Source organism: Ixodes scapularis, unplaced genomic scaffold (genome assembly GCF_016920785.2).
Source record: "Ixodes scapularis isolate PalLabHiFi unplaced genomic scaffold, ASM1692078v2 PGA_scaffold1__304_contigs__length_218370807, whole genome shotgun sequence".
Classification (NCBI taxonomy): Eukaryota; Metazoa; Arthropoda; class Arachnida; order Ixodida; family Ixodidae; genus Ixodes; species Ixodes scapularis.
In genome coordinates, this window is record NW_024609846.1 from 38,527,156 (window position 1) to 38,540,677 (window position 13,522).

Here is a 13,522-nt window from a genome sequence, read left to right on the forward strand (position 1 = left end):
CGCGGCGATCGCGAGGGCCGACACCACCCATGGCATTCCGAACGCGGCTCCACTTTCGACCACTGAAGACGTCGACACTACGCAAGCGGAACTCATAGCACTCCCCCGAGCATCCCAGTGGGTTCTTCAAACGTTTGCACTGACATCCCACACAGGCTCCTCCTACTGTTCACCGACTCGACCCGCGCGTACGAAAGTTACAGACGAGCGTACGGAAGCCCCTCAATGTACGCGGAAATAGTCGGCGAGTCGCTCGCCGCGTTCCTAGAACTTCGAAACAAGCTGAACATCCAAGCTACTATTTCCTGGGTGCCTGCCCGTGCGGGCATCGACGGAAACGAGTAGGCCCACAGCGAGGCGCAAGCAGCAGTTCCCCAGATGGCATCCGCTCCGAACGCATTCCAAACTCAGCCAGCGACGCAGCCGGCCCGGCTGCCCCGTCTGCCGTCAAGGAAAGTGCTAAACAGCGAAGGCGGAGAACCCTGCGGCACCTACGTGAGGAACGGGAGGAACGCCCAGACGAGCAGTTGCGTCCCGTTAAGCCGATGCCGAATGACCTACCGAGGAGCGAGTGTAGCCTTGCGACTACACTTGTCTCGGAGTGCGAGCAGCACGCTGGCTTTCGGAAAACGAAACTGGAGGGACTCCCAGACGAGATCCGTCCGTGGACGTAAGTCGATTGGATTCTGCCCAACGGTCGTGACAAGGCGCTCGTCTCCCTGTTGTGGAGTCGAGGAGGCGGAGTTCGTCTACGACGACGACGGCCCCGGCGGACGACTTTGCAGCAGCCAAAGGCGCTGGGACCAACACCCACCCAGACCGCCGTGACGGCAATGGCGGATCCTTAGGCCCGCACCGATGCAGACGACAATGGTGCATGATATGTGTTTATGGTATACATATACATATATTATATATAACAGTGCGATAAAGAACGTTCCAAAAATATCCACAAGAACCCTTGAGTAAACTTAGACGTTTAGTGTTGTAATTGGCCCTAGTGTCAATTTGTTCCGAAACGCTTGCTTAAAAGGTCCATTATTACGTGTGAATTGAAGATACAAGAGAATAGTATATGATAACCTGTTAACGTTTTAATGCACTAGTTTCGTCGTCTACTACTGAATCAGCCAGTGTCACGTTGTACGAGTTAAAAAATGTAGTCACACATTCCTTTCGAGCCTCGTCCTTCATACATAAGTGATGTTTAGTTGATTCCGAATTCTGATATTGCTGCATGAGGGGTAGAATAAACGTGTCAACAAGATGTGACACCCTAACATGTAGTGATGGCCCAGGAGGGTTGTAGCACTCATCGGTCACAGCATTAATAGCAGCAAGAAACCATTGTCCGTCTTTTTCGTACATCAAAGGTCCTCCGCTGTCTCCCTGAAAAAAAAAAAAAAGATTTATTATTAAACTATTTTCGGAAAACTTATCTAAATAAAGCGGAGACATCATCGGAACAAATTCTTCCAGCTGATTCAGGGCAGCAAATTGGTGTCTCACGCCATACTAACTAACTTCACTTTTTCGTAACATTATTTTTGGAATATATGTATACGTTTTTGGCCCCTACGTTCAGGTGAAAAAAAAAAAACAGTTGCTGAAGTAAAAACGGTTGCCGCCCTAGGTCAACGTTCCGCTCAGGGACACCAATTTGCAATCTGCATGCGAATAAGATTGTACATCAATTGTGTGTTTCTTTACAAGAATGGTGTTGCCGAGATAGCATGCTTTCTGGGGTATACGCCAATACCACTATAAAACTGTCCGAACGTACTCTGTGCGGTTTTATAAATTTCAAAAAGAAGCATAATAAATTATTTCTAAGGCGTGACTAAACGAAACCTGTTTATGTCGCGTCACGTACAAAGGCGAACGAGGAGTCCGATAAAGTTGAACTCATCTTGATGAGCACAGATAAACGTACATGAGAGAAATCATTCAACTTCTCCGCAATTCCAGTTTATAGTGGACGCCATTGACAACATGGTAGGTGCGATTGGGTGTCCGTTTAAGGTGAGCCTGATCATGAAGGGCTTGTTCTCGCAAAATTCAAAATGCCTGACTTGAAAATCATGTGATAAGCGCTACATTTAGTGGCCCGTTGCGCACGCTGCATAGAGCCATTGGGAATATTAAACGCTTCAAGCTCTCTTCTGTTATGTTTTTGTTACACGATAACGCTGGTCATCATGTTGCGACCATTGTACTGAATGCATTAGCTCAGATAGGGTGGGAGGTTTCCTCTATCCAGATGACATACCGGTCATGTCACCATGTGACTTTCAGTTTCCCGAACCCTTTAGGTGAGGCTAAAAGGACCACAATTCTACTCCAAAGTACACGTCATTGCTGTTTTTACCGATGGTTCAAAAAGACAACATAATCCTTTTTCGCGATTCTATCCGACAACCTGTCCAAGCAGGGGGAAGCACGGGAGAATGTGTGAAGTGGCTTCTCTGAGTGAACTCCGATGAATTCCTGTTTTCTTCCAGAGGGTGTTTAAATGTCACTCTAACGGTACTGTGTCGACGGCGCATTCATCGTGGATGTGCTGTTGAACCAGTTATGATGTGACTGAAATGAACACGTACATTCTCCTTAGCGTCATTGTGAACGTTTGCGGCGTTATTCCTTCGCGCAGATTCAAAACTGCCCTTCCATTCACCCTCCCCCCCCCAAAAAAAAACAACAACAACAACAAACGAACAAACAAAAAAAAAACAGGAAGCGAAATGAAAGATTGATCGACGCCTAAAAAGCCAATATATTTTCGCAATTTCTTTTAAGTGTGTGGCCTCCTATATTATTTGCCGCCGATACTGCGATTGCAACATCCTTAAAACAAATAATTAAAAGTTAAATATTAGATTTTAGTGAATTAGCTAACTTGCCGTGACGGTTTCTGCCTTATCTGATGCCCGCCAGGCCTTGTAATTAAATGGGGAAGACTGCACTCGCTTGACTCTCGTTCTATGTTTAAGACAAGTATATTTTTATCGAAATCGAACAACACGTATAATGGCCTACCTACTTCTGCCCCATCTGCTGATGTACTGTAAATTTTCGTTCGCCTTCATAAAGGCTCAAGAAAGGGTCTGCATTGATAACGCTTTATATTGGAAGAGTTTAAAAACAAGTATATTCCTTTCTATGTTTCGACGTTCACAAATGTACGCTTAGGCCACCTCTAGTGGTTGCCACAACGGATTGTGAATATTTCACTGAAGCTTTGTCGAAAGCTGAATTCAGAGGCAGAGCCTTGCTTACATTTATCATTTCCGTTCGCATCTATCATGTTGTAAGTTTCTGCTTGGTTTCTTCTTCACAAAATGCATAGGAAACATTTAACAGCTAAGGGAGCTCACCCTCGCTCTATATTCTACCGGGTTCAAGTGAGAAAAGCGGCACCCGCTTTTAGGGGTTGTGCAAATAAACCACACATCGCCAAAATTTAAAACTTCATGGCAATGCAACGCTAGTGCTAATAAGAGAACACGAAAGTTTGAGATCGCACTACCTTCACCAAAAGAAACGAGAGAAATATTAAATTTCTTTGTGAACCGACGCCTACCAAAGCGAAATATTTGTAAATTCAAGGATATGGGACTGTGGGCGTTTGTTCAATTTATTTAAGAGTTGTCAACAAGTAAAACAATAATAAGGTGGTAAATTGGACAAGTTGGTTGACGTTATATGTGATAGGGAAAACAACTCAGAAAACACAGACTACGAAAATGTACATACACAACATACAGCATTGTCCTTTAGTGTATGTTCCTCTTCGTAGGTTGCGTTTTCTGAGCAGTTTTTCCCGTCAAATAAAGCAATGTTTGCTGTTTTGTTTTTGCTCACAAGTTTATCTATTTATTACTGACACTAATGCTACAGGCATTTAAGATGTTAATTTTTGCTTTTATAATTATTAAGCTCAGGTGGACGTCAGCCCATATTTTTTTTCATCTCCTGCAAGTATGTTATGCAAGTAAGGTCCTGCTTTTAACATTATAGATTATCGCACAATAGCGTCATGTTCTCACTGAGTTCCGGCTTTCTACAATGCAGAATTCATTTATCTGGGCTGAAATCCCGGGGTTTTTTTTCTTGTTTTTATGGGACGTTTTTATTCTATGTTTTGAAACTATTCTTCAATAAGGACTGCAACCGTTTTGATCAGCAGCTGTAACGCAAGACGAGCTCTGTGCAATTCTTTAGATTTCTTTACACTTCATACATACTCGAAGTCTGGAGCCAGGAATATCACAATGTTAACTTGCAAATTTGGAGAACATCTCCTGGGTAAAAAGTACGAAAAACAACCAGAGCGTTTTCAGCTTGTTTTAGAAGGGATCAGTCCAATACAGTTTCAAAGAGCTTCAACACAAGTTGCGATGAATGTCTTTTAATCCCAAGTTCCCATCAACAAAGGGGGGATCGGTGGCCGAGTGGGCTGAAGCGCACACCCAGCTCGACGCGCGTGGAGCGAAAGCTCGCGCTGCAGAACCCAGGGATCCTGGGTTCGAGCCCCACCCCTGCCCGTTTCGATCTGGATGAGCATCGTACCGGCGTGCGGTCGTGTATCACTACTGCGTGGTGCACGTTAAAGACCCCAGGCTAGCGGTTGTACTGCACTGGCTAAATTGCTCATCTACAGTGTAAACCAGTGTCGCCCCTACTGGCAGACCAACCTTACGCTGTATAAATCACTAAACGTCCAATTTGACTTTTTTGATTTTCCCATCAACAAATCTTTCAGCGGGAAACTGAACCAAAATGTCGCATTTCGGAGTTTTTTATTAAAATGCAGGTGAAAGTTTTTTAGGTTTATTCAGGTGACAAAGACATTCTTCAATTTATTTTCAAATGCATGCGCGTGTCTCATCGTACGAGGAGTCATTTATTTTTCGTGCAGTCGCCGACCAAATGAATTTTATTCTCAGGGAATGATACAATAATTTATACTTACCAAACATACTCCCCCATTGGAGCATAGGATGTAATTTGGAACAGTTGTGGCAAGTTGTCGTACGCACTGTTCATTAGTAATTAAGGATATATTTCTTTCCATCAAGGTTTCTGGGTTAAAATGTACCACAAAGCGCTCCAGTTCCGCTGATGACACATCGTTCGTTTCTTCTGCTGAAGTCTTATAATCCACAAAATCTTCGGCGTCTTCGTTCGTTTCGTGTAACGATTCATCCATCTCATAATAATCTGACGAAAATTATAAAACCCAAGATTTTTATTAAGAATGTGCACCGATGAAGAATTTTTCACCGTTCTTTGGGTGGCCTATATTCGATTTGGAATTGTTTAATATTTACAACGCCGAGGCTCATATAACTGAGCGTGTGTACCTAAAGTAAAAATATAAAACTCTACATTTGACAAAAAAAAATTGGAATGAGTATATAGATTTAGCCACGCAAAAAGGAAGACATTGTTTACGAAAGAGTTAGAGGTTCGTAAAAAGTGTATGCAATACAAACAGGCTTTTAAAAAAATAGTAAAAAGAATACGTTTTGGATTTTAGTTTTCTATAATATGTTGGGTCCAATACAGAATTAAACTTGCCTTGATCATTCTAAAAAAAGAAAAACGGTGAACACAGAATGTGTCTAGCGAGAGTCATGCGTGCGTCATGAATTTCCTTACTGGTTGCGGGGAGCTTTGGCTGGTTTCGGATGCAGTGCACACTCAACATACACCTTTGAACTTCGGATTGATCAGAATTATTAAGACAAGTTTAAACTTCTTGAAGAGTAGAGCTCGTTACATGCACGGTTTAATGATAACATTTTGTTGACTTCTGTTTTTAATGAGCCGGTGTACGGCCTTGAATCTTTAGTACTCTTAAATTTTAAGTATCTGCTTGTGGCAACTCAAGTTAATCACGAGGGAGAAGGTTTATAGCGTCATTTACTCTATCACTTCCTATTTGCCCGAAATTTTGACACGATTGTAAGCTCTGATATTTCTTGATACGTTACGTTTCATAATTGTATAATTAACCAAGGCTGCGTTGAAGGCAAACAGCACGGCAGGAAGAAGAAAAGATGCCTCAAACAAAGCGGAAACTTTATTGCCATAGAATCCATTTATATACGGCCTCCCTGAACAAGAAAGAGAAAGCTACGGAAAAGGAAAAAAAAAAAAAAAAACGCCGATGGCACACTTTTAAGGACAAAACACACGGAACGAACACGATCTGTATCAGGCAGATTGAGCTGAGAAAGATGCTGAAGCTGGATTGCCCAACCCATAGTTTACAGTCCGAACAAACACATACAAAAGAGGTCACCTCACAACCGTGCAGACGACGGCAAAACCAATCCTTTCCTTCACACCAGCTGCCATTCAAAAACTGCCAAGTCGGGTCTGGTTCGCAATCTAATAAGTAACGTAGTCGAAATATCCTGTCCTCACTCTATAGCGGAGTCTATTTAAAATATGCTCAGCCGTCTCAACGAAGTAAAATACTCTAAAAAACGTGTGTCCAAGCAGTTTTGCTGCATAGTTTAAAAAAAAAAAAAGGCTAAAAAATGTTCCGGGCAGGAAAAGCATGCTGTCTTCCCGTTTTTTCTTTGTGTACCCCATAACCTCAAATCTCGCTGAACTTCGGCCCTGTACGGCATTTAGCCTAGACTATACCTTAGAAAGATTGACTCCGTTTACTTCGGACCAATCTAACTGCCAAAAAAAAAAAAGTTTCGCGCGTATTTCAGGGATTGTTTACAAAATCGCATCTGAATGGAAGCGCAGCGTCAATGACCGTTTGACCGAACATAGACGGTGCGTCCACAATAGGGATCCGTATTTGGAGGTTTCAAAGCTCGCACAAGAAAATAACAATTCCGTATCGTTGTGAAATTTGACGTCTTCTGTGTTTTTAACAGACGAAAAGGACCAGAAACATGTCGTAAAAGAGTCAATTGTGAAAGGAAACCATGGAAACGCTGTAGATAAGTTGTTCCTGTGTTTGGAGGCCGTGTAGAAAATATCTCTTAACCTCTAACTTCAGTTTGGGGGGAGGGGGGGGGGGGGAGAATATTTGTAATAAAAATTGTGTAGTTCTCGTGTTTTTTTTTTTTTTTTTGTTGCAAATTTTACGTTTTTGTGTAAACGCGTGTTTTTTAGAATACACGGCTTTGAAGTAGTCTGTTTTGTATGTGTTGTTCGGACTGTGAACTATCGTGTCGATCATCTAGCTTCACCATCTTTTTGACCTCAAACTGACAGATATACTTGACGTTCGTTCTTTGTGTTTTACCCCAGAGTGTATATAATTCGAAAATTTTCCCCTTTTCCTCGGATTCTCCTTTGTCCTTTCTAATTCAAACTATACTTAAAGGGGCAGTGTAATGATTTTAATGTTGCAATAATTGGCAGTTTGCATTTTTTATATTGTTTATGCAAGCCCAAGTGACCTAAAACGCGTCTCCTTTTGCCGAAAAAAATACTATTCTTCTGCGTAATCGCAAAGCAAAAACCAAATTATTTCCGATATGCAGCCGCCTGTCGGGGTTACGCGAACTAAAATGACTGCCGTCTCTGGGGCATACGCGGAAGTCGACAAAACCTGTCCCCCTCCACCGCTACACTCGCCGTCAGGCCCTTGGCGAACCCTCCTTTGTGTCGATCGCGTGCAGCGACCTACGACGATGCTAATCGTCTAAAAGTCCACAATCGCGGAGGAGGCGGCTGGTCTCTGAAGGGAAGACCCAAGGAGAAACTACGTGAACCCCCAGAGTACGTCACTCTAAAGTCGACGTGGAGAGTGGACAGGCACTTTGACCTTCGACTTGTTACATTTTTTTTAATTAGAACTAGTGCTGGCAAGAAAATACGGTTCTCGGCTTTTCATTCCATAGGTGACGCAGATTAATTTCCGCAGTTAATTGGCCAAACTCTGAAAATTGTCGCGCAGCCCCTTTAAAGGGATTCTGTTGCAATAAAATGTGAGCCGTGTTCGAAACTTCTTTCCATCTTCCTGTTGTTTTGTGTCATCACCGCGGTCTCAGGTAATTCTACAATTATGAACTTGCAGCAGCTTCCTTGCACCCTCACCTTTCATCTTTCACCCGTGGTGCCGTAATTACACATAAGGAGGTAGAGGCTTTACATACGAACCAGCTACGGGCGCCGACTGTCACCCATAGACTAAGTGTGACGGACTAAGTATCACTCGCCGCCAACGGTGGCCTGTGGACTCCGTTTGACTTTAAGTCCCACCACAGCCACCGACAGAGCCGATCAAGCAGTACCAAAACTGCATTCTCAGAGTGCTAATCGCCTTTACTGGTTTCGTATCACAGACTAAACCAATCACGTTCAAATAAGGCTCGATGAGCCTGCGGTTTTTATCTTGCGCATCACAAAACTTATTGGGCATCAACGACTTCCGAATGTCCGAAAATACCTGAACAACAATAGACATCGCAATGTTTCCTGAGAATATTTAAGATGACAGTCATACACTATCGAAAGGCAGTAATTAATATTTTGGACGCGTACAGTTTTTATTCCGCGGCTCTACAGGCTCTTTGCATCGAATTCTGTAGGCCAGATTCGCAAAATATTGATTTCTGCTTTTGCTGACAAAATATCTTAATCTTCTCAGTTGCGGTAATTGCCTTTTATCGCAGAATAAAAAAAAAAAAGATGAATGTCATTAAAGTCGCGGTTATTTTCAAGTCTGAGCATAAAAACAACCAATTAAATTACAGACCCCTTCCTGTGCTGAAAGTGTTTCGAAAATTGCTATAGACAAAAACACACGCCAGATGATGCACCTTTCGATAAAAGAACTCTGTCCTAACACATTTCCAATTGGTTTTAGGAAAGAGAATTCGACGGAAATCGCGCTATTAAAACAAAAATAACTAGTTTTAAACAATGTCGAAAATAAATTGATTACCTTGGGGTCTTCATTGAATTTCAGTCTTTCAACCACCTAAACCATTAAAATCTGCTTCTAAAATTAAATGCATGCGGGATGCAAGGAGTAGCCTCAACGATGATTGAGAGTATATTTTTTTTAAGTATCAGCATCAGTGTGTCGTGATACATAGTCAGTAATCTAGCTTAAGGAAATTCACGTCAGTGGCGCCGCAGGTGAGTTTCCTTGGACTTCTGTTTAACTTGTACATAAATAACTCAGTAAATATTGACGACAGTCTAGGTTTTATAAGTAAAGCAGACAACACTAGTTTATTCTTGTTGGGTGAATTTGTCCACCAGGTTTCATGTACGGCAAATAGCTTCCTGCGGAAGATAAGTTGCTGGAAAATCTCAAACTGTCTTGTAATTAATACAAATAAGACGATTGAAATACTTTTTGTATCCAAGAATAGTGTGTTCATATTATCAAGGGCTTTCTCTGTAAGAACGGAATACTGATTTTGTACAAATGTGAAGGCACTCGGTGTAATATTTAATGAGTACATGAGCAGGGACGCCAAAGTGCAGTCTATAGATCGCAGACATTCAAAAGATGTTGCCATTTTTCACGAATGGCGACATATATATATTACACCTTTCGGTCCTAGTCCTTCTTTATAACTCCCTGTTTCATTCTTGCTATAATTACTGCTTTATTGCTTAGGGTAGCACAACTACAAATATGCATCACTGCAGGTGTTCCAGAAGAGAATCATACGAATTATGTGCAATGCGGAGTCCAACGCTCCCACATTACAACATTTCAAAAACCTTCAAATAGTTCCAATTACAAAGCATTACAATTATAAACTTCTAACATATCGAATGTCTGTAATGCAAAATAAACTTCTTTTTTTTTATCAATCACCAATATCAAGCGGAGGGTGCGTGCAGATGCAAGGCGTTGCGTTGACACGTGGTCAGCTTCTCGCTCAAGATGAGGCTACGGCCTCCAGATGCTGCAGTTCTCGTTGCCTGATGTCATGAATATGTACGCATAGATTTGGCAAGGATTTCATGATGTTGAGCAGAAGGGATATTCGTTTTTCGATTCTCTAATGTAGTGGCCCGCGCTAGCGTGACTCAAAATGTTATTTTAAACTTATGTTTACTTTTCGTTTTGAGCGGGAGCACCACGCCGCGTGCTCACGCTCTGCTGAGCGCGTAATTAAAGAGTTCGATTCCCGATGCCGTAGTGGTCTGAAGTTCCTACATATACCTTTATCTGTGTCTATTATGATTGGACCTTTGACCTTCAAGAAATGCTTGTAATGCATCTCAGGTCATTTTCGCTTTAATCTTGTGTTTTGCTTTTATGTAAACTTTGCTGTACGGATCATGAGTCTGTAAAATAGTTCACATTGTTGCTGGTGAGGATGAGAAACTCTGTCACTCCACAACAGTCTGTTTTTTTTTCTCTCTCTCCTTCTCTCCTGCAGAGAATCAAGAAAGTTGTAAGTTGAAAGTTGAAAATAAATTTATGATACTTCCTTGAAAACGTTTCATTCCACGGAATGTCCCAGAATGTTGGCCGCGGGATAAGCTTAGCCTATGATAGCAAACTTACAAAGAAAACGATGGCCTTGATTTCGCACTGCTTATAGTGCTTGTCTGGCTCCACTGGATCATAGTGACGGCTATTATCTAATTTAAGCATAATTAGGTTGGTATAACTGGCAGCCGACGACCATCTGCGGAGTATATAGGGTAAGCATAATGAACTAAGCATGACGCCACAAACTCTCACGATCTCAGTATGAAGGACTAAGCATGACTCGCCTCCGACGGTTGCCTGCACACTAATTTCGCTTTACTAAGCATGCCTTACTGCCGACGATGGTCTGTAGACTCAGTATGCTGGACTACGTATAACAGACCGGCGACTTGAGGTTACGGACTAAGTATGATGGACAAGATATGAATCGCCACCAATGGTCGTCTGCGGCTATCATGCTGGACCAAGTTAACTCGCCTCCGACGGCTGCTTATATACTAAGTTCGCTAAACTAAATTTGAGTGTACACATAATGTTGCCTGAAAACTGCTGGACAAAGTATGACTTTCCGCCGACAGTCACCTGTGGAATAAGGATTATGGACTTAGTATTGTTCGCTGCCGACGGTCGCCGGTGAACGAAGTACTCTGGACACATAATCGTGCAGCACTAATTCTTTCTCAAGACTATATGAAATAACACAAACAAGTGATATTAAGTTGTTTTGACAATTTGCATTCATTTCATTGCTCTAGCTGCAAAAATTAGTTTAGTTACGCACCAAACATTCGGTGAACACCTTTGAAACTGCGAGTTGTGCTGTGATGAACGCCCTGTACTCTGAGAACCCGACTTGCGTCAAGGTTAACTTTCTTGATGCTGATTTTTGCAATGACTCTATGATCATGCATGTAAATTTCATACAAAAAGGTTAAATTTTGGTCAATTATCAGTTTAAAAACTTTGTCGGCGACGTCTGTGTTAAGAGTTAAGTTAGTCGATGACATTCACAGCCATCATTATGATATGAACGAGCGTGCTGCCGTGTCTCTTGAAATATTGTGTGTATAAAGGCATTTCATAGTATTGGTTTGGAATATACATGATATAAAATATCCACTCGATATTACATACATACATATAAGATCTAATATAGTGACTGTGCCAATAAGGACATTCTTTGTTTTATCGCTAGTTCCCGTTTTTTCAAATTGGATATATCCACATCGCCGATCAATAAACACTAACATGTAAAAAACATCAACTTTGCATCAGATATTTCAAAAACTAGCGTGTGCCTCCACGCCGTTCCAAAGAAATAGTTTAAGGGAATATATGGAAGCACCCGCATTTGGTTGCATTTTGTTAGCATTTAAGCATCCGCGGCCTCTCATTGACAGGAATCTGTCGCGTACTGCAGGAAACTATTTAATTGAGAGGCTTGAGTTTTCTATTTTCTTAAACATTTGTCGTTCTTTCTGATTTGTTTACTATAATTGTCAACTAGAACAAAATAACACGAGAATACCATTTACCATAAACTCGGCCCCAGCCCACACCATAGATGCTGGCATTTGGAGGCGGTTCTTCGTAGTGTTCAGGAAGGCAGATTGGCCGAATATACGTTGTAAAATTGACCGGTTCTTTTAGTTTCAATAGTGCAAGGTCTTTCTGTAAAATAGATAGGTTAATTTTATCAAATACAAATTCAGTTTTTTTAAAACAAGAATACATACCATAAAAAGGGTACAGTTGTCCTGAAGGGGTACACAGACGTAATCCACTTCAATGCAAACAACCTTATCTTTCAGATCCTCATGGACGACAGTTGCGTCACTTGTTCCTAGATGGAAATTTTTGCCCGTGTTGCGTTGACAATGTACGGTATGATTGTTTTTTTTCGTACTTCCCAGGCGTACTGAAAGAAAGTCTGTATTGGTCTTGTCCCTTGAAAGTTTAGGGAAATGGAAGAAGAACGGCGAAAATATGTATTTGATGTTGAACTGCTGAAGTCAATGTCAAAACACAAAATGCCTCCACCATTTCAAATGATGTATTAAATACAAAACAAAAACGGTTAGTGAGTTCACGACGACATATCTTTAAGTCCTGATAACTATAGAATAGAAGAAACATGTACTATAGTAATTACCGAGGGTTCCTTCTAAGACGGAGGAAAAAACTGCGGCAGCACTTTGATAACAACTGAACTCCTCACACGCAGAAAATGTATTTTTCGGGGTCAGTTACTCTCGGAGGAATTATTAAAAAATTGAGATTAATACAGCTACTTCCGACAAAACCGCAATAATTATCGCCAATAAAAATCGCGGTCACATCACATAATTAAACTGTTATTGTCTTTAGTATCCAGAGTTTTTCTTAAAGCAAGCAGTGAAATCCACATTGACGTGGTTTTTGCACGTGAGTCGCACGAGGGAGACATATATATCAGTCTAATCGTCACGATATTTAAAACAAAAATTAATTTAAATACGATTTGTGTATGAACTTAATAATTAGTGAAAAGAAACATATGCTTTCAGTTATAAACTTGGCGAGCGTCATCGAGAGCCATTTCTTCATCAAATTTTAGAAAAAGTGGAAAGCGCGGGTGTGAATTAGGTGCGCGACGTTGTCGTTATATATACTCTTGCTTTCGCGCTACTATTCGCGACTCGAACTAAACAAACGGCGCCTATCGTTCCACATTCGAGCCTACCCAGTGACGGTTTCGCGCTGATTAAAGTTTACGCAACGGGATTGTTGGTTGCGCGGTGGTGAAAGCACGATGCTGTTCCGTGAGGGCCTGAAAGCAGTCGGGGATAGCGTTGCCCCTGCTGCACTAGCTGTATCCTAAACGCACCACCGCGTTTCTCAGGTGCTCGAAGTCTTGCTCACATTGAGTGACTTAATGCTTTGATAACACTCAGCAAGCTTCTCATTGGAACTATGTTTCGTTTCACTAATTACAAATTTATTTGACATATTTTAGTTAATTACTCAACCTTTCGTGAGGCTCAGCCCCGAACATTATGTTCCCCTGGTCGCTTAACTCACCTACATCGAACAAGTTACTCT

General features: G+C 41.6%; 1 protein-coding gene across 1 annotated transcript in view; it reads right to left on the minus strand.

Annotated features, from left to right (window-relative positions):
• Window positions 1-1,086: 1,086 nt before the first annotated feature.
• The window catches only part of LOC115325294 (enteropeptidase-like), a 30,622-nt gene continuing 18,186 nt past the window's right edge, over window positions 1,087-13,522 (minus strand). Inside the window, exons 3-7 of the mRNA XM_040214439.1 lie at window positions 12,178-12,388; window positions 11,977-12,112; window positions 10,635-10,637; window positions 4,973-5,220; window positions 1,087-1,389 (exon numbers count right to left, since the gene is read on the minus strand). Of these exons, the coding sequence (XP_040070373.1) occupies window positions 1,087-1,389; window positions 4,973-5,220; window positions 10,635-10,637; window positions 11,977-12,112; window positions 12,178-12,388 (901 nt within the window). The remainder of the gene's footprint in view (window positions 1,390-4,972; window positions 5,221-10,634; window positions 10,638-11,976; window positions 12,113-12,177; window positions 12,389-13,522) is intronic.